The sequence below is a fragment of the Triturus cristatus genome, chromosome 3_2, assembly GCF_964204655.1.
Source record: "Triturus cristatus chromosome 3_2, aTriCri1.1, whole genome shotgun sequence".
Lineage (NCBI taxonomy): Eukaryota > Metazoa > Chordata > Amphibia > Caudata > Salamandridae > Triturus > Triturus cristatus.
Genome location: NC_140584.1, coordinates 884129631 through 884150540, shown reverse-complemented (window position 1 = coordinate 884150540; position 20910 = coordinate 884129631). Strand labels below are relative to the sequence as shown.

At 48.4% G+C, this 20910-nt stretch overlaps 1 protein-coding gene across 33 annotated transcripts in view; it reads left to right on the top strand.

The window, feature by feature from the left end:
* NCOR1 (nuclear receptor corepressor 1) overlaps positions 1-20910 on the top strand; it is a 1832391-nt gene that overhangs the window by 1419762 nt on the left and 391719 nt on the right. For all 33 annotated transcript variants that reach the window (XM_085649294.1, XM_085649293.1, XM_085649281.1 and 30 more), the window contains one exon: positions 4789-5007. In XM_085649294.1, the coding sequence (XP_085505420.1) occupies positions 4789-5007 (219 nt within the window). The remainder of the gene's footprint in view (positions 1-4788; positions 5008-20910) is intronic.

Genomic DNA, 20910 nt, shown 5'->3' with positions numbered 1-20910 from the left:
GCCATATGGGAGAGGCGGAGATCAGAGGCCTCTGGTCTCCGGCGGAGTCTCGTCTCCACATCAACCTGTTGGAGTTGAGAGCGATCCGACTTGCACTGAAAGCCTTCCTTCCCTCTGTCAGGGGAAGTGTCGTGCAGGTGTTCACGGACAACACCACCGCCATGTGGTATTGCAACAAACAGGGCGGGGTGGGGTCGTGGACCCTTTGTCAGGAGGCTCTGCGCCTCTGGACATGGCTGGAACACCAGGGCGTTACCCTAGTGGTTCAACATCTGGCGGGCTCTCTGAACGCCAGAGCAGACGAACTCAGCCGCCGGTGCATGATGGATCACGAATGGCGTCTGAACTCCGAAGTGGCGCAAGGTCTCTTTCAGCAGTGGGGAGAGCCTTGGTTAGATCTATTCGCCACCGAAGAGAACGCGCAATGTCAGCAGTTCTGCGCGTTGGAATTGCCAAGGCGGCACTCGCTCGGCGACGCTTTTCGTCACGAATGGAGTTGCAGTCTGTTGTACGCCTTTCCGCCTATACCACTTCTGCCCAGAGTGCTGAAGAAGATCAGGCACGACCGGGCCCAAGTCATCTTGGTGGCTCCGGATTGGGCACGAAGGTACTGGTATCCCGAGCTACTCAGTATGTTGATTGATCCTCGGATACGTCTGCCCCTTCGGGAGGATCTTCTGTCGCAGCAGCAGGGGACGGTCCTCCACCCGAACCTGTCCAGCCTCCACCTCCATGCGTGGAGATTGAGCGGCGGCAGTTGATGCCATTTGACTTGCCTCCTGAAGTCTGTGATATCATTCTGGCAGCCAGGCGTCCCTCCACAAAGACGGTATACGCCTGCCGGTGGAACAAATTTGTGGCATGGTGCACAGCAAAGGCTGTGGATCCCCTTTCCGCCCCTCTTTCTGAGGTTCTACTGTTTCTTCTTTCTTTGGCCCGGCTGGGCTCTGCCCTGGGCACCCTGAAAGGTTATCTTGCTGCCATCTCTGCCTTCTTGCAGCTTCCTGATCAGCCTTCTCTTTTCAAGTCCCCTGTAGTTACACGCTTTCTAAAAGGCATTACTCACACGTTCCCTCCTGTCCCTTTTGTAATGCCTCAGTGGGACTTGAATCTTGGTCTCACATTTCTGAAGTGTGCTCCCTTTGAGCCTCTTCATACTTGTCCTCTTCGTCTGCTGACGCTTAAGACTGCTTTTCTGGTAGCCATCACCTCGGCTAGACGGGTGAGTGAGCTCCAGGCTTTATCTTCAAAGCCTCCTTTTCTGTCTGTTCATCCGGACAAGGTTGTCCTTCGGCCTCGTCCCTCCTTTCTTCCGAAAGTGGTGACTCCATTTCATCTTGGGCAGTCTGTCACCTTGCCCACCTTCTTTCCGCCTCCGCATCCTTCCAAAGAGGAAGAGAGGCTCCACCGTCTGGACCCAAAACGTGCGCTCCTCTTTTTATGTGGACCGCACTAAACCGTTCCGGGTGGACGACCAGCTTTTCGTTGGATACGTGGGTGCTAAGAAGGGGAAAGCTGTGCACAAACGGACCATCTCTCTGTGGGTCGTTTTGTGCATCAAAATTTGTTACTCCTTGGCAAAAAAGGACCCTCCTGTTGGGCTGCGCGCCCATTCTACTCGGGCCACAGCGGCTACTATTGCTTTGGGATGGGGTGTCCCTTTGCAGGACATCTGTCAGGCGGCAACGTGGGCTTCGCTACACACGTTTGCCAGGCATTATTGCCTTGACAGCCAAGTCCGGAGGGATGGCTTCTTTGGCCGTTCTGTCCTCCAGGACTTTCTGGTGTGATCTTGGTTCGCAGACCCACCACCGGGGATGGTATTGCTTGGGTATCTATTCTAAGGTGAGGAATCTAACTAACGTGTTTCTTTCAGATGAACAAGTTACTTACCTTCGGTAACGATGTATCTGTAAGAAACATTAGTTAGATTCCTCACCGACCCACCCATCCTCCCCGTTCTGCGAACTGACATCTAGGGTTAAGGTTATCCTTTTCAGGCCCCTAGATTTTATTTTTTGGCACCAGTGTCGGTCTTTGCATGGCTCTGCGTTCCTGGCGCGGAAAGCTATGTACAAGAACTGACGTCAGCGCGCGAGGTGGGGCGTCTAAGTACTCCGACGTCATTCCGGCGCACGACGACGGACGCGGAGCCGCAGACGACGCCTAGCGACGCGCAAGGGGTATTGCTGACGAAAAATCTTCCGGATCCAGTCTGACGCCTGGGGATGTTCTAAGGTGAGGAATCTAACTAACTAATGTTTCTTACAGATACATAGTTACCGAAGGTAAGTAACTTGTTCTTCACACCGCAAACTCTGGTTAGTCCCTGTGTTGAGACGGGTAGGTTTTAGAAGGTGCCGGCCAGCTATGTTACGGTTGCAATTCCTGGACTCTGAATTTGTCTGCAAAAATCTTTGAGGATGTATAGCCGGTTATTTGAGGTTAAATGGTATAATATTCTTTTAAATTGTATTAATAAGAATTCTTTTTTTGAATATTTTAATCAAATCTATTTTATAGATTATTTTTATCAATTGTATGTTATTGATGAAATTCTTTTATGTTTTTTTTTTCTCGAAAACCGAATAAAGAAGATTATTATTATTATTATTATTAATTCAGCAAAAAGTGGGGGCATACCATGCAAGAAAGATGGCCCTTTCTCACAATGATCCTGTGTTCTCCGTTGCCAGGCGTCACCTACTCGGCCTTCCTGGTGCCTCGGGCTGTTCTTCTTGCGACTTTGACTGCCGGCGCTGTTCTGGCTGGCAGGCTGCTCTCCATCTGGAGTGGGTTCGCCTTCTTTTCCATCGTTTCCTTGGGCCCTCTAGGCTTCTTCTTCTTCCGCTATTCCTGTCTTGGCATTGGGCGGAAGCTATGTTGCCTTGTGGGGGAGTGGGGTGCTTCGGCTTCTCCGTCCTTGCCTCCTCTGCTCTGAGTGTGCAAGCCTCTTTATAGTCTTCTTTCCCTCCTACATCCCCTTGGGGTCGGTGTGCTTCTGCTTGTGGGGGTTCCCTTGGCCTAGCAGGGGGGAGGTTCTACCTGGTCCCCTGTGGGGCCCTCTGTTCTGCATTGGCTGGTGGGGTCCTTTCGCAGACCCTCCTTCCCAGGGGTTATGGCTAGGGTATCTATTCTACGTTAAGGAATCTGCGGCTAGTAGTCTCTATCAGATGTACGAGTTACTTACCTTCAGTAACGATGTATCTGGTAGAGACGATTCTAGCTGCAGATTCCTTCACGGCCCGTCCTTCCTCCCCTATTCTGCGAGGACCCTTGGGTTGGTCTTTGGTACTCGCCTCCCGGTGGGGGCCTGTGTCTCCTGTGAGTGCATTCCTTGTTCTTGACAGGTGGCTCCGTCTGGGGGCTGTTCATTCCTCCTTTGGAGGATTGGGTTTCGGTGCTCCGTTGCCTTGCTGCACTGGCTACTCCAGGTTCGGGGGGGTTTGCTTTCTATCCCTATCCTCCCTCCCTTCCTTCCTTTGCTATCCTCTGATTACGGGTCATCTGGCCTTGTCTTGCCCTTAAACCTTGTGGGTGGTTGCCCTCTAGGTTGGGGTGACTTGGAGGTTTGTTGTCCCTGTCTTTCTTGGGACTGGTCCCAAACCTTGCTCAGAATGGGGTGGGTGGGTTTACTATGTGTGCCATGACTTTTACTCATGTTCTTTGCCTCCGGGGTACAGGGATGGGAGATTGTCTATGTGCTGGCAGGGTGACTGCGCAGGTTTCTGCTTGTTCTTCTTCATCTTCTTTCCCTGCCCTTGGTTTCTGCGGTGTTGGCACTACTCTGGTGGTGGTGTTAGTCACCTATCTTTCCAATTTTTCTGCTCTTCGCACACTGTTCCCATGCTTCCACAGTTTGGTGGTTCCGCGTTGTGGTGCGGAAAAGTTCCCCGAAGAAAACTGATGTAGGCGCCCCGGGGCGGGTCTTATGTGACCTCGCTGACGTCACGTACGCAGACGCCTGGGCGGAGTCGCGTGATGTCGCCCCGCCCCCGGCGCGCAGGGATGCTGTGGCAAAAAGTTTCTGGATCCAGTTTCACGCCTGGGGATAATTCTACGTGAAGGAATCTGCTGCTAGAATAGTCTCTACAAGATACATAGTTACCAAAGGTAAGTAACTCGTACATATATGCAAAAAATGTGCATGCGTTTATGCGCTTGCTCGGTTTTCTTAAGCATTACCGGTACGGAAAGAGGAGTAGGGCAGCCCGGGGACGCCACATTAAAGAGGTAAGTGGTTTTAAGTTTTTTTTTAATTGCTGTTAATTTACTTCTTAATAGAGGGGTGGAGGCGGGCGGCATAGCGGAGCTCCACAAAGTTTGTTTGCAACTCAGTGGACCTCCGCGTAGCCCCGCTACGCACACTGGCCCCAAGTTTAGTTGTAGCCTGACCAAGGGGATCAGGTTTCACAGCCTCCCAACAGGGAGGGAAAAAAGAAAACAAAGCACTTTTCGACTCCAACCACTAGATGGCGAAATATGCACAGTATGTGAATCTAGAAGAGTCTAGGCTGCAAAACTATTCTTACAGGTAAGTTACTAGTTTCGTTTTTGATGTTGCGACGTTTTGTAGAGAGCAACAATTACATAGGACAGTTGAAGAGTGTAAGTAGGATAGGACTCTGGTATGGATACTGGGGGTTTGTCTGACATAGTCTTAATATTTATTCTGTGTGCCCCTATTTTGTGATGTGATGCATCTATTTCCTTGCCTCCTTTGTATATTTTTTTCATATAGACAGTTCCTTCACCCTTAAACGTTTTGCTTTCACGTTTTGTTTTTAGGACATCAAGCCCATCTTGCTGCCACAGCCACAGTCAATGCCGAAAGGGAGCGTGAGAGGGAGCGTGAAAGGGAACGTGAGAAAGAACGCGAAAGAGAGAGAGAACGTGAAAGGGACCGGGAAAGAGACCGGGAAAGGGAACGAGAACGTGAGAGAGACCGGGAAAGAGAGAGACTGACATCTGCTTCTACAGCCTCCAGCGATCTCTACCTCCGCACAGGTGGGTCAGCATTTGTTTTGTCCTACCTTGTGAAGAGGGTTCAAGAATTTACCAGATCTGAAGCTTGTTATCTCTGGTGTGGCGTTATCCGATGTCATCACTCCTGAAAGTGATATTGTGGCTCCTCGGGCAGTGATCTTTTTTAAATCAATGTATTTGATAGAGACTTCTAGATGGAGATTCCTTGCTTCGGAATTATCCCCAGGCGCTAGAAAGAAACTGGAACTTTTTTATGAGCAGTACCCCTGCTTTCTAGTAGGTGGTGGTGTTTGGCTATGCGTGACATTGTCCGTGCCGGAAGTGATGTGCACGGTGCGTATATAGGCACCACGCCAACATGCTTATGACCGTTCTATTTGTTTTTGAATAAAGACAAAGGAACCCTACAAGGTAACCAAGGACCTAGGGTGTCAATTTTGAAGAAGACAGTGGCCCTTGTTTGAGAGAATTCAAGAAACAAGAAATGAATTGGAACAAAATCAATTCTATATATTTGCTATCCAGCCGGATAGTACAATTTGATAAGAATCATTAAATATTGTCAAAGGACAAACGTAATAAACAGTGGGATACACTCCTGTATCCAAAAATCACATAGATACACAAAAAGTGACAAATTAACAATTTACTAAAAACAGAGCAAACAGGCGAAACAGAAAGAGTTGCTTGTACTCCAATGTAAAAGATAAGACAAGCATGATATGTAGCAACAACCGTTACACATAGTCACAGAATTGTTTGTGTGCACTGTGTTTTAAAATGTCGACGACGTTTCGATCCCTTTTAAAGATCATTGGGATCATCATCAGGACAGTAATACTGTTGGCCTGAACAGTTAGACAACTGATTAAACACATACATAATAGAAGGAAAAGGAGAAAAAATAACATATGTTGTTAAAAGAACTTCCCAGTAAACGTAGTGAAGGCAGAATAATTATATACATAAAAGAATCATTTATTGTGCATAAGGTCTGCACCATTGACCGTGCTAAGGGGTAACCAGGCATTGTGAATTAAGGCGGTGAAGTTACAGGGCCTAATTAGTGCTGCGAAGTGAATGTAACGTTCAGGAATAGGCCGTGCTGATTTATAGTAGTGCAGCAGCGCTAGAAATAGCTTCTGATCAAGCCGTGCTGAATTATAGTGGTGCAGCAGTGCTAAAATGAGCTTCTGATCAGGCCGTGCTAAATTATAGTGGTGCAGCAGCGCTAGAATGAGCTTCTGGACAGGGCGAGCAATGAAGCCGACGGGGGATTGCATTGAGGATACGTGGGCAAGGAAGACATGATGCGTGAGTCCACTATGTTGGGGGCAGTGAGGCCGCGGGGCAACGTCGTTGAAAACGCGGTGGGGATAAGATCTCGAGATTTACCTTAGTGAGCCTCTGGAAGGGTATATCTGGAGTTGTAGAAAACCACAAGGGTCTCTTCGAAGCGGGCACTGCGCATAAGGGCGGAGGATGTGGAATAAGAAAGTGAGGGTGAATTAGTGTCTCGATTGCGAGTGATAATGTTTTAAAAACATTTATAATTACGGACCCAATCACGCTTACCTTAAGTAAGAATATGTAGGGCTGTGCCAGCGGCGCTTGAATTCCTGGCCCTGATTATAGTATTAATCGTGGGGCACTTTGGAGAGAGGGAACGGAAAATGCCTAAGGGGAAATGTAGGTAGCTTCAGCTAACGGAGCGGTCGTTCGGATAGAATGTCGCTCGGAGAACACGCACTCAGTAGTAAGGGTCGTACCGTTGTATTGATTTGTAGTTCAGATGCCGGAGGGCAGAGGGTCCAAGGTAATCGGTGGACGGATGCGGAGCGCGGTGGCTCGATGCGAGGTCTCAGTGTAAGCCAGTTGAGATTGATTTAAATCGCGCTCGAAGCTGTGATGATGTAGAAAACTAGTGCAATAACTGTGGCGGCCATCTTAGGTGTGGGTATTTGGCGGAATACAAAGGGATTAAGTGATGTGCAGTGAGTGAATTGTGATGATTGTGGGTTAAAATTAAGCAATTATGCAACTAGTACATTTGCAACATTTGGCAAAAATCAGGAATTGCTTAAAAATGTGGTGGGCAACCAAAAGGCGAGTCATTTTCAGCAATTCGAGATGAGAAGGGAGAAAAAAACATGACACTAAGGTGCTTCCAATTGAGTTCATAGTAATGTGGTCCAGTCCTCGGTCCTATTTAAACCGTTTTTTATACTTTAGGTGCGCAAAATCCACTTTAGTTCCTCTTTGTTCAACAGACTCCCAATGTCAGCGCCTCTTGGAGGTGGTTTGATCAGAGAGATAATTGTCCATTTGATGTCGTTTTCGTTGTGTCCAGTGCTTGAGAAATGTCCACCAATGGTGCATTGGGCGTTTTGCATCGGATTTGACCGCGATGTTGGCAAATCCCGATGCGGGCTTTCTGTGTTGTTTGTCCTATTTATATATTTTTTCGCAGGGACATTGAATCGCATAAATAACATTACAAGAATTACAGTTGGTAAAACTTTAGGATGTGAGCTTGACATTATTGAAAGTGAATTCTTGTCCTTCAATAGTTGTGAGAAAGTGGCTCTGTATATACTGTTCCCAAATAGGTACAGTGTGTACAGAGTCCACAGTCCCCAGAGGTTTGGCAGAGGTTAAAGTTAGATATACCCTTACTCTCTAAAGTGGTAGCTTGGTCGAGCCGTAAGGCAGTATCAGAGGACAGCGTAAAGCATTTGTTGTACACACTCAGTCAGCAAATGGTCTCACACACTCAAGAACTGAACACTAGGCCAATGGTTTGTATAAAAAATATATGGTTGTTTTGTTTTAGAACCAACAATAGGTATGAAAATATACTTTCTCAGAATGTGATGCTTTAATTAAATACTTTGCAATAGGCAATTGACTTTTGCAGGTAATAGTTAGTTTGTTGCAATAGGCAACACAATTTCAAACACAATAATACATTGAGCTCAATGTGAATTTTAAGTTATTTGCAATAGATTACTTTCAGGATTACTTTTCTAATTCCAGGACTGGATCCTAGATTCAGTCCTGGGACAGGTCTTGGAAACAAGTGAGTAAATTCGTTTTAGTTACTGTTGTGATTTTTATGCAATATTTTGCTTTTTTAAAAGTTGACACTTAGAAGAAATTTCATAGAAAAACAGTCAATGATTCCCCATGGGAAAAAAATTCAAGTATCTGAAAGAAACACGTTAGTTAGATTCCTCACCTTAGAATATCCCAGGGCATCAGGCTGAATCCGGAAAGATTTTTCGTCAGCAATACCCCTTGCGCGTCGCTAGGCGTCGTCTGCGGCTCCGCGTCCGTCATCGGCGTCGGGCGCCGGAATGACGTCATCGGAGTACTTAGACGCCGCCCTCGCGCGCTGACGTCAGTTCTTCTTTTTTCCGCGCCAGACAGCGCCGATCCGGGAAGAGCTTACCCCTTAGTCAATTTTTGACTAAACTTTTTGACTCTTTTTGGTCTTTTGTAGACTCGACTCTGGTGCCGGTAGGATGCCTGGATTTAAGACCTGTGACGCCTGTCATCGCCTGATGTCGGTTACCGATCACCATCGCCGGTGCCTTTACTGCCTGGGGGTCGACCACGACTGTGAGAAGTTGGCCTGATATATGATGTCACTAGTTCTAGTGTACACCTTGTATCAGTCCAAACAACCCTTATGGTGATTGGTTGTAAAGTCAACCTTATAGACCAGCTATCCTAGTGGTAGGATGGACAAGAGCAGTCTTAGGCTAAACTCTGTATGGCATGTGAATCCAGCTGTTATACCATTTGCAACCCCTTGAATACCAAATGAAAAGACACCACAACAGATATATTATAAAAATAGAATGTATTTATTCTTGTCAAAATACCCTCAGTACTCTTTATGAGATTCGAGGTAAGTACAACACAGTCTTATTTAAGCATACATTAAGTCACACAGGTAAGTAATACAGTTAGGCCCTAGGGGCCACGCAAACCAAATACTAAGTAAGTGGTATAAGGACCACTGTCACGAACACAGATTAGGCCTAGGCCTAGGGAATCGCTGGGACTACACTATACTACCAATTGTTAGGAAGTGGGAGGCCCACGGGATTCAGGTGCAGAGTGGAATCACTCACACGTAATGCGTTAAAGTCGATAGAAATAGTAGTATTTAGAAATTAAGAGTTTTAGGACACTTCGGAAGGAACTAGGAGTTAGAGACTTGGAAACTAGACACTAGGATAGTCAATACCCTTGTGAGCACCGGAGTACTCAAGTTACCTAGCCCACGGGCTGCGGGTGCATAGGTGTGAACTTGCGTGGTGTTTCGTCGTCGACTCCTATGGATACCTGAAGAAAGATGCTGACAGGCAGTCAGTGAAGAGTGTCCGGTGGATTCCAAGGATGGAATCAAAGAAGAAGGATACCTGCAAGCAGAGGGGACAGAGTCTAGGTCACCAGCCAGGAGCCGGGAAGGAACCAGGAAGGAACCAGGCGATGTCGTGAAGATGCAGGTGAAGAGGTGAAGCTTGTCACAGCAGCCACGGGTACCAGGAGGCGTCGAGGACGACCAGAACCAGGAGCCGAGCTGCCTCACGAAGGCTCTTGCTGTCGGCGGCGTCGATGTCGATCTCGGACTCAACAAGCCTTGGCAAGCGCAACCCACGCAGGATGAAGGATTCGCTTCTGTTGCAGACCAGGAAGGCCTGAGGTGCTTCTCTTTCACAGGGAAGCAAGGGCCAGTCTGGAGGAGCCAAACCAGCAGCGGAAAGTCAAAGGTTCGTCGTCGCAGAGGTCACTAGCCAACGGGCAAGCAACCGGACAGGCAAGTCGAGCAGGAAAATGCTGAAGGGCCCCACGCAGAACTCGTGGAGTGTGAAGGGCTGATCTTCGGTGCAGATGGTGCACGGGGGTTGGGGCTTCTCAATCCCCAGAGCACAACTTCGAGGATGCCTCAGAAGCTGTGCTGGAAGCTAGTAGCCAATTTTCCCAGGTAGCCGGTCCCACGTCTCTCGTCGCCTCCACGGATCTCAGCTTTGCTGTGGATGTGGATCAGGGTCGGAGAAGTCTGGAAGTCAAGGCGCTGGCTGGTTTTCGACTGTGGCTGTGGGCCTGCTAATCAGACCCACAGCCCCGCTGTTCTCTCTCTAAATTCATACTATGTACTTTAGGTACATAACCCAATTGGTAAGGATCACCTTATAGGTCCCTGTACAGTGTACCTTGGGTACCCAGGGCCTAGGTGTACCCTTGGCCTACCAGGGGCTGCAGCATGTATTATGCCACCCCTGGCTGGCCTTCCATTATGACACAACTGGCTGATCATTCAGCTGGGGCAAGGTCGTGAAATCACCCCTTGCTTAGGCATAGTATTCCTATGCCTACCTTATATATAGACACATGGGTAACCTATCAGTCACTCCTATGGCAGGCCTTAACAATCCTGAAGGCAGAGTGCTTGGTAACATGTGAGATGGTGCTCTAGCATGAGCTGAGCCTGTCTGCAGCTTTCGGAACCATGTCCTTATAGCTGTTCTATGATATTGCCTACCATATACTCTTAAAGTGCCTTATAATCCTCGCGGTTATGGTAACTATGGTTTGGCTTTATCGAAACATGTCGTGTAAGGTGTCTAACACTTTGGAATGCTACCCCCACATGGTTTCTGGTGGTGAGGATAGTATTCCCTCCTTCTAGAGGGAGAAGACATGTTGAAATCCTACTACCCAGTTAAAGTTAACCAGAGCCCCAGCATCACAAAGTGGATGCTGCTGCCACAGACACAAGTCTGACCTCCTGCTGCTGGGAGTCCTTCCAGCGAGGGAGGCTTGGACAATAGGTTTCCTGCCTTGGGAGGTGCTAGCACCACCCTAGACAGGACTTAGTGTATTGGGGCAGGGAGGGATGAATGAAATGAGACACTGCCGGGGGCACATAAGGTGTCCCATGCATAGTCCAGTTCAAACCGGTGCTGGGGCACTCCAGCCCCAGTCCTGGCGCGAAACTGGACAAAGTGAAGGGGGTGTAACCACCCCCCTCCCAGGTCCCACCCATAAGGCGTGACCTAGCAGGTATCCCAGCCCCCCAGATTAGTATAAGAGTGGGAGTTGGGCCTCAAGACTTGAGATTATCCTGAACCTGCAACTTGAACAGAAACTCTGGACCTTCGACATTCGACGAAAGAAGAAGACTGAAGAATCTCCCTTTTGGCCAAGGAGTGGCTACCCTGTGCAAACAGGCACCATCAAGAGACTACCCTTTGCTTTGCTCCAGTTCTACGAGGGACCGACTGCAGAGCCCGACCAGAGCCTTGACTTCCAGACTTCTCCGACCCTGATCCACATCCACAGCCGTGCTGAGATCCGTGGAGGCGACGAGAGACGTGGGACCGGCTACCTGGGACAAGTGGCTAGTATCTTCAAGCGCAGCTTCTGAGGCACCCTCGAAGTTGTGCACCGGGGATTGAGAAGCCCCAACCCCAAGCACCATCTGCACCAAAGATCAGCCCCCCACACTCCACGAGTCCTGCGTGGGGCCCTTCTGCATTTTCCTGCTTGCCGCGTCTGTCCGGTTGCTTGCCCGCTGGCTAGTGGCCTTTGAGACGACGCACCCTGAAATCTTCAGCGCTGGTTTGGCTCCTCCGGACTGGCTCCCGCTTCTCTGCAAAGAAGAAGCACCCCAGACCTTCCTGGCCCGCACCAGAAGCAAGTCCTCCGTTCTTCGTGGGTTCCGCTTGCCAAGGCTTGGTGAGTCCTAGTCCACTTCGACGCCGCCGACAGCAAGAGCCTTCGTGGGACAGCTCGCCTCCTGGTCCTGGTCATCCTCAACGTTCCCTGGTCCTCGTGGCTGCAGCGACAAGCTTCACCTTCACCTGCAATCTTCACGACATCGCCTGGTTCCTTCCTGGTTCCACGTGGTCACTGGCTAGTGACCTTGACTCTGTCCCTTCTGCTTGCAGGTATCCTTTCTTCCTGATCCCAGCCTTGGGATCCACCGGACACTCTTCACTGACTGCCTGTCAGCATCTTTCTTCAGGCATCCATAGAAGTCGACGAAACCCGACGCAACTTCACCCCTATGCACCCGCAGCCTGTGGGCTAGGTAACTTGGGTACTACGGTGCTCATCAGGATAGTGACTATCCTAGTGTCTAGTTTTCCAGTCTCGACTTCCTAGCTACTCCGGAAGTGTCCTAAATCTATTTAATTCAAAACTGTACTATTTCTATCGATTATACGCATTACGCGTGCACCTGAATCCCGTGGGCCTCCCACTTCCTAACCTTTGGTAGTATAGTGTAGCCCCGGCGATTCCCTAGGCCTAGGCCTATCCTATTTCCATGACAGTGGTCCTTATACCACTTACTTAGTATATGGTTTGCGTGGCCCCTAGGGCCTAACTGTATTACTTATCTGTGTGACTTAATGTATGCATAAATAAGACTGTGTTGTACTTACCTCTAATCTCATAAAGAGTGCTGAGGGTTTGTCTAGAATAAATACACTTTATTTTATATATATATATCTGTTGTGGTGTCCTTTCATTTTGTATTCAAGGGATTATATATGGTATCACAGCTGGCTTCACATGCCATTCAGAGTTTAGCCTAAGACTGCTCTTGTCCATGCTACCACTAGGATAGCTGGTCTATAAGGTTGACTTTACAACCAATCACCATAAGGGTATTTGGACTGATATAAGGTGTACACTAGAACTAGTGACATCATACATCAGGCCAACTTCTCACAATGACCGTTTCATCTACCGCCCGGCTCCGATCGTTCCTCCTGTTTATCAGGAATCTGATGACGGGGGCGACTGGGAGGGGTCAGAGGACCCTCTGGCCCTCCAGGGTCAACTTTCACAGGACTGTGCAGACGAACTGGGGGATGCCAGTGGTCTGGACACTTCGCCGGACGCTGGCTTCATCTCTCCTCCGACTGTGGCTTCGGAGAAAGGTGCAGCTTTTTCAGTGGTGCTGCGCAAGGCGGCTGAAGCCCTGGGGCTCAAGTTGCCTGCTGTGGCCGTGAGGACTAATATCCTCACAGAGGTGCTTCAACCGTCAGCAAGCTCCACAGAGCCTCTGCTGCAGTTCAATGAGGCCCTCGTCGACGTTCTGCAGGGCACTTGGTCCAAGCCCTCCACAGTTCCTCCTGTGGATCGAAATGTGGCCCGGCGCCACCGCCCTGCTCCGGGCGACCCCAGTTTCCTGTCCCAACACCCCACCCTCGAGAGCCTGGTTATCCAGGCCTCCACTTCCCAATCCTCCTTCCCGTCCGCTACTCCGGATCGGAAATCCAAGAGGCTGGAACAGTTCGGAAAGAAACTGTTCTCTTCCCTGAGTTTGGGCCTGCGGTCTTTGAACACCGCTTGCCTCTTGGACCGTTTCTCCCACTCTCTGTGGGATGCGGTGGAGGACGTGCTGCCCCGGTGTCTGGAGGAGGCCCGAACACGTCTCTCCCAGGCACTTGCTGACGGCCGAGATGCAGCGCGACATGCCATACGGTGTGGACTTGACACCACGGACTAGCTGGGTAAGCGATGTCCACCACGGTGGCGCTCCGGCGCCACGCCTGGCTGAGGTCCATGTCTTTTTTGGGGGATGTCCAGAGTACCCTCATGGATATGCCCTTTGATGGCGCTCGCCTTTTTGGTGAGAAGGCGGATAGTGCGCTGGCTCGTTTTAAGGACTCCCGGGCTACGGCCACGTCCTTGGGTCTCTCTGCCCCACGGCTGCACACTTCCGCCTTTCGCCCCTTTCGTGGCCAAGGAATGGGCGCCTCCTCACGTCCGCCTAGCAACCGGCCGCAGAACCAACCTGGACGTGAGTTCCGCCGTGGCGGTTCTAGAGGACAACGCTGTCAGTCCACATCCACCCCGGCAGCATCCACCTCAAAGCCCTCCTAGTCCGAGCTTTCAGTCTGATTCCACGCCAGTGGGCAGCAGAGTTCGCCATCAACTGCTCCACTGGCGCTCCATCGCTTCGGACAGGTGGGTGCTGCAAATCGTCCGAAGGGGCTACTCCCTCCCCTTCGAGACGACCCCTCCAGCCGTGCCACCGTATATCGGAGGATCACTTGAATCTTCTGCGGGAGGAAGTTACGGCCCTCTTGGCCAAAGAGGCCGTTGTGCGCGTTCCTGGTCCAGAAGTAGGCTGTGGTTGCTATTCCCACTACTTTCTGGTTCCCAAGAAGGGCAAAGGGGGCCTACGCCCTATCTTGGACTTCAGTAGCGTGAACACCTTCCTCCGGAAGGAACGGTTCAAGATGCTAACTTTGGCTCAGGTTCTGGCTGCCCTCGACCCTGGAGATTGGATGGTAGCGTTGGACTTGCAGGACGCCTATTTTCACATCCCTGTCCTGCCGTCCCACTGGCGTTACCTGCGGTTCACGGTGGGTCAGGAGCACTTTCAGTTCACCGTGCTCCCCTTCGGCCTCACCAGTGCCCCTCGGGTGTTCACGAAAGTGATGGCGGTGGTCGCAGCTCATCTGCGCAGATGGGGGGGTTCCTGTCTTCCCCTATCTCGACGACTGGCTGTTGAAGGCTGGCTCGCCCCAGCAAGTAGTCTCCCACCTCCAGACTACGGCCGACCTCCTGCATTTGCTGGGGTTCTCCATCAACATGCCGAAGTCACACCTGAGCCCCTCCCAGAAGCTCCTCTTCATCGGAGTGGTTCTCGATTCGGCGCAGTTCTGAGCTTATCCTCCGGAACAGCGGGTCCGGGATATTCAGGCTCTGATTCCCATCTTTCGGCCTCTATCCTGGGTTTCGGTCAGGTTGGTCCTCACACGCCTGATGGGTCCACCCTTTGAACCTCTCCACTCATGCGAGATTCAATTCCTCACCTGGAAAGTAGCTTTCCTGGTAGCGATCACTTCTTTAAGAAGAGTTAGTGAACTCCAGGCACTAACAGTTCAAGAGCCATTTATACAGGTTCATGCCAACAGGGTCGTACTACGTACCAACCCCAAATTCATGCCCAAGGTAATATCGCAGTTCCACATGAATCAAACTATTGAACTGCCCGTTTTCTTCCAAAACCCACAAACTGTCGCGGAAAGGGCACTCCACACACTAGATGTCAAAAGGGCCCTCATGTATTACATCGACAGGACCAAACCCTTTAGGAAGACAAAACAACTGTTCGTTGCCTTTGCCCCACACCACAAAGGTAACGCCATCTCCAAAGCAGGGATAGCCAGATGGATAGTTAAGTGTATCCAAATTTGTTATCAAAAGGCAAAACGCACATTAACTATTCCCCCATGAGCCCACTCAACACGTAAGTTAGGGGCCTCCATGGCTTTTCTAGGAAATATTCCCCTGCATGATATATGTAGAGCAGCCACCTGGTCCACTACACACACATTTACCAAACACTATTGTGTAGATGTGCAATCAAAACAGCAGGCAGCTGTAGGACAGGCTGTTCTCAAAACCCTTTTTCAGACCGCTGCAGCTGGCACTGGTAGCCGCCGCTAATAGAGGGCACTGCTATACATTCTATGCACAGATATGAATTCAGCAGCCCACATGCCTCGAACTGAATATGCTACTTACCAGTATGCATCTGTTCTTGGCATGTAGGGCTGCTGACATTCATATCGCCCTCCCTCCTCCCCGGCGCCTGTAGCAGCTGCAGCTCTCAGAATTACTGTAAGCATGGTCATCACTTTCTGTATCTACTCCATCACTGCCACAATGGCGAAAAACAATCTGAGGATGGAGAGGATGCCCATGCGCACTGTATTCCAGGGGAGGAGTCACCTATCCAAGGATACTTCGAAGACTCTTCCAGGACAACAACGTGCAAACATCCGGACCCAACACTAGGCGGCGATCTATGCACAGATATGAATGTCAGCAGCCCTACATGCCAAGAACAGATGCATACTGGTAAGTAGCATATTCATTTCCAAGGCAGCTCTTGCTCGGAGACGCTTTTCGTCCCGAGTGGAGTTGCGGTCTGTTGTACGCCTTCCTGCCTATACCACTTCTGCCCAGAGTGCTGAAGAAGATCAGGCGCGACCGGGCCCAAGTTATCTTAGTGGCTCCGGATTGGGCACTAAGGTTCTGGTATCCCGAGCTACTCAGTATGTCAATCGATCCCCCGATACGACTGCCTCTTCAGGAGGACCTTCTATCGCAGCAGCAGGGGACGGTCCTCCACCCGAACCTGTCCAGCCTCCACCTCCATGCGTGGAGATTGAGCGGCGGCAGTTGATGCCATTTGACTTGCCTCCTGCAGTCTGTGATGTCATTCTGGCAGCCAGGCGTCCCTCCACAAAGACGGTATACGCCTGCCGGTGGAACAAATTTGTGGCATGGTGCACAGCAAAGGCTGTGGATCCCCTTTCCGCCCCTCTTTCTGAGGTTCTACTCTTTCTTCTTTCTTTGGCCCAGCAGGGCTCTGCTTTGGGCACCTTGAAAGGTTATCTTGCTGCAATCTGCCTTCTTACAGCTTCCTGATCAGCCTTCTCTTTTCAAGTCCCCTGTTTCCCGTTTTCTCAAAGGCATTACTCACGTGTTCCCTCCTGTCCCCTTCGTAATGCCTCAGTGGGACTTGAATCTTGTTCTGACTTTTCTGATGTGCGCTCCTTTTGAGCCTCTTCACAATTGTCCCATTTGTCTTCTGACCCTGAAAACTGCTTTCCTGGTAGCTATCACCTCGGCTAGACGGGTGAGTGAGCTCCAGGCTCTGTCCTCTAAGCCTCCCTTTCTTTCTGTTCATCCGGACAAGGTTGTCCTCCGGCCTCGTCCTTCTTTTCTACCGAAAGTGGTGACCCCCTTTCACCTCGGGCAATCTGTCACGTTGTGCACCTTCTTTCCGCCTCCGCATCCTTCAAAAGAGGAAGAGAGGCTCCACCGTCTGGACCCAAAACGGGCGCTGTCCTTTTATTTGGACCGCACCAAACAGTTCCGGGTGGACGACCAATTTTTTGTTGGATACGTAGGAGCTAAGCAGGGGAAAGCGGTACACAAACGGACCATCTCCCGGTGGGTCGTGTTGTGTATTAAATTTTGTTACTCCTTGGCAAAAAAGGACCCTCCTGTTGGGTTGAAGGCCCATTCCACCCGGGCCACAGCGGCTACTACTGCCCTGGGCCGGGGAGTCCCCTTGCGGGACATCTGTCAGGCGGTGACGTGGGCTTCACTGCACACGTTTGCCAAGCACTATTGCCTGGACAGCCAAGTCCGGAGAGATGGCTTATTTGGCCGTTCTGTTCTCCAGGACTTTCTGGTGTGATCTTGGTTCGCAGACCCACCACCGGGGTTGGTATTGCTGGGGTATCTATTCTAAGGTGAGGAATCTAACTAACGTGTTTCTTTCAGATGAACAAGTTACTTACCTTCGGTAACGATGTATCTGTAAGAAACATTAGTTAGTTAGATTCCTCACCGACCCACCCATCCTCCCCGTTCTGCGAACTGACATCTAGGGTTAAGGTTATCCTTTTCAAGGCCCTAGATTTTTTGATACCAGTGTCGGTCTCTTGCATGGCTCTGCGTTCCTGGCGCGGAAAGCTATGTACAAGAACTGACGTCCGCGCGCGAAGGCGGCATCTAAGTACTCCGACGTCATTCCAACGCACGACGCCGAAGACGGACGCGGAGCCGCAGACGACGCCTAGCGACGCGCAAGGGGTATTGCTGATGAAAAATCTTTCCGGATCCAGCCTGACGCGTGGGGATATTCTAAGGTGAGGAATCTAACTAATGTTTCTTACAGATACATCGTTACCGAAGGTAAGTAACTTGTTCTACAGGTAAAGTATGTTCTCGTTACTTGTGTAATCCAGGGCTGGGCTCCTAGGCTCAGTACTGGGACCTCTATCTAAAACAGGTAAGTAATTACATTTTCAGTTTGTACGATTTTTAAAGAATATTTGTAGTTTGCAAAAATCGACACTTTGACTGTTTTTCTGTGAAATTTCTTCTATGATTTCCTGTGGAAGAAAATTGGGTTAGTGGTAAGTACGAAATGAGGGTACCCAAGCACACGTAAAAATCAAGGTCATAACAGTTAGAATGTACATAAACAAGTAACACAAGTGGATCTTCGTCTCTTTCTTTTAAGTTTCTTCGATTTAATATTCTTTTTCTCAGAATGTATTTCACAGTCTTCAAAGTGGTTCCCAAGCCAACACGTGTTTCGTCGCCTTTAGTAGTTTTTTACATGCGACTTGTTCACGGCTAGGTACAAATTGATATGGTAATTCACATTAGTTTATATGTTATTACAAGATGCAAACATTTGTAAACAACGTAAACAAATGTGCTCCCAGGGTAGGTGTAAGTACTATGGGTAGATTTATCTTTAGGTGGTATCAAAAGGCTATAGTGTACTATCAAACACCGTGAGGTAAGGTGAGTACTAGCCTTATCATATCAGTTGGTGATTGTCAGATCTTCTACAGAACTTGCGTGTGAGTGACATATGTGAGACAATCATATATGTGCTGGAACTTCATTCCAGTCAAAATTAATCAGGTATCGCATGCGGTATGAACAGTCCATTAAGTCAGAAAACACAATATGTACGCTGGCTATTATCGTAAAGAAAGAACTATGAATAGAAATAGATCGTGTGCCAAATGGAAGGAGCAGGTGAGGCAAATAAAACAACTGACCTGAACACTGTTTTATATGCAAAATCTGTAATAAATGTAATCAAGATAAGAAAAAATGTCGCTATTAGTAACTATATAAAAGGACACTTTGTAAAATGCTGGAGTAGTGGACGAATTCTTGTCCAAATTCATATACATACGTCCAGTATGACGATAATTCCAGGTCATACAATCATACGACGTGGGAGGGGGAGGTTATAGAATTTCTTCAGGGTAAAATGCTTTCCAATCTCAGCTGTGCTCGGAATTTGAGCACCCCGTCTAAAACAAAGAGATAGATTGTCTCAGTATTGCCAACGGGCAACAGAACTGGTCTGTCTGTCAGAAATTTCGTTTCTGCGGCAATCACGAGGTGAGCTATGCATATATATGTGTGACCCGTTTAAGTATCGTCTATGTTCAATATAAAACATCTAGTCTTAAAAACCCGAGAGATGCAGAGTATGATCTTAACATGCAGACAGTATACTGCTGGTCTGCCCATAATATCACTTGCTATTAACGTAAATATAAAATATGGTCTCAGCATGCAAGAGTATATTCTCGGTCTGCCCATGCAATCATTTGTTCTTAAGGAGGGACCACAAGAAAACTAAATTACTTAATCGCTTCATTCCAATATTATCTATGTTCAGTAAAAAAGAATCCCCGTTAGAAACAAATAAATATCATAGTGTCCTCACTATCTGGCTTATTATCTTTAAACGTATTTACTCTCGGTAAAGAGTAAAAGGTTATGGTAAAATGACAACGCGTGCCCCGTTATACGTCCTCCTCTTACCTCTGGGTATACGAAGTGTATCTTCCCCCAACCGCGTCTGGCTCCAAATCAGAGTTGTTGGTGTACGTTTACTCGGCAAGTATATGCACGAGTAGGAGGTCACGTGACCGGAAGTGGGTCAGGTGCGAAAAACATACGACCGAAAACCACAGGCGCCATATTTAAGAAGGTTATGTCTAGGTAGTATGGAATGAGTAAATATCTCTCCATATTCTATGTTAGTACTATACAAATAAATAAAACGCGGTAAAACCATGTTTTTCAACATTCAAATCCCGATATAAATGCGCGTGACGTTATCACATTAGTAACCGATTTATTAAATCGGTAGAATATATTTCATTATGCGTTTGCGTCGTATAAGGAAGGACCAAACTTAGAGTATCTAATTATAATTGTATATCTATTATGAACGTATTTTAAGCACATATTGATTTGCAAATTTGGCAGCCATCTTGGGTCAGGACATGCCCAAGATAGTGAAGGAAAAGAAAACTTTATAAAGGGCCCAGAGTGAACAGAAATCACGACTGCACTGTATAGGCAGTGACTGAGTGGATATTATAAAGCGTAAGGATAGGGCCACATGTACATATATCTGTTTAACCGAATAGAAATCTGAAACTATTAGAATTAAAGAAGATAAAGCGCACCTGTAGTATTCTGATAAATTGTTTGTCAAGTATCCAAGGAATTTCCAAGACTCAAAGACTGTACATACCGTGATGTGTATAGAATTTATAATGGCTTACCACATATAATCAATGGTGATTTATGGTGAATGGGTGAGTGACATCATGAAACATATACTTCGCAGAATTCTCATAGTCTCTTCAATAAAACCGTATTTGTACAACAACCAAATGTTTTCAGAAGAACAACACCTATGTATTTAAACACTGTCCATTCATCTCAGGAGATGATACAATACTATGGCCGTATATAGTGTCTGAATTCATTTACCAAGAAAGTAATGCATTTCATCATCAACATTGATCCCTAACTCAGTCGTACGCAATTTCAGTATCCAGGAAGCTTCATTTCTACGAAGCATGAGTTCTCTGTTACCCCCTCTAGGGTTTCTCATGGTTTGCTCTATACCATAGAATGTAAAGTCCCTGTGTACTCCCTGCGAGTGGCATTCCAGGATGTGTGTCGCAATGGGGTATCTTTGATCACCTTGTTTCACTGCCCTCATGTGTTCCCCTATCCTGACACGTAGGGGGCGTATCGTGCTGCCCACATATTTTTTATTGCACCTGCACTCAATAATATATACAACAAAATTTGTGTTGCAATTGATATTCGTCCTAATCTTGTAACATTTCTCGTTAGGACCCATGAATTCCAATTTCTTGTTGTAAGCCCATTTACACGCTGAGCAGTGTCCACATCTATGGAAGCCCTCCATATGTGTAGTCAACCAGTTTTTACCAGTAGTGGCTATTGGATAACGGGCTAAGGAGACCTCTAAGGGAGTTCCCTTTTTTATAGGTGATTTCTGGTTTG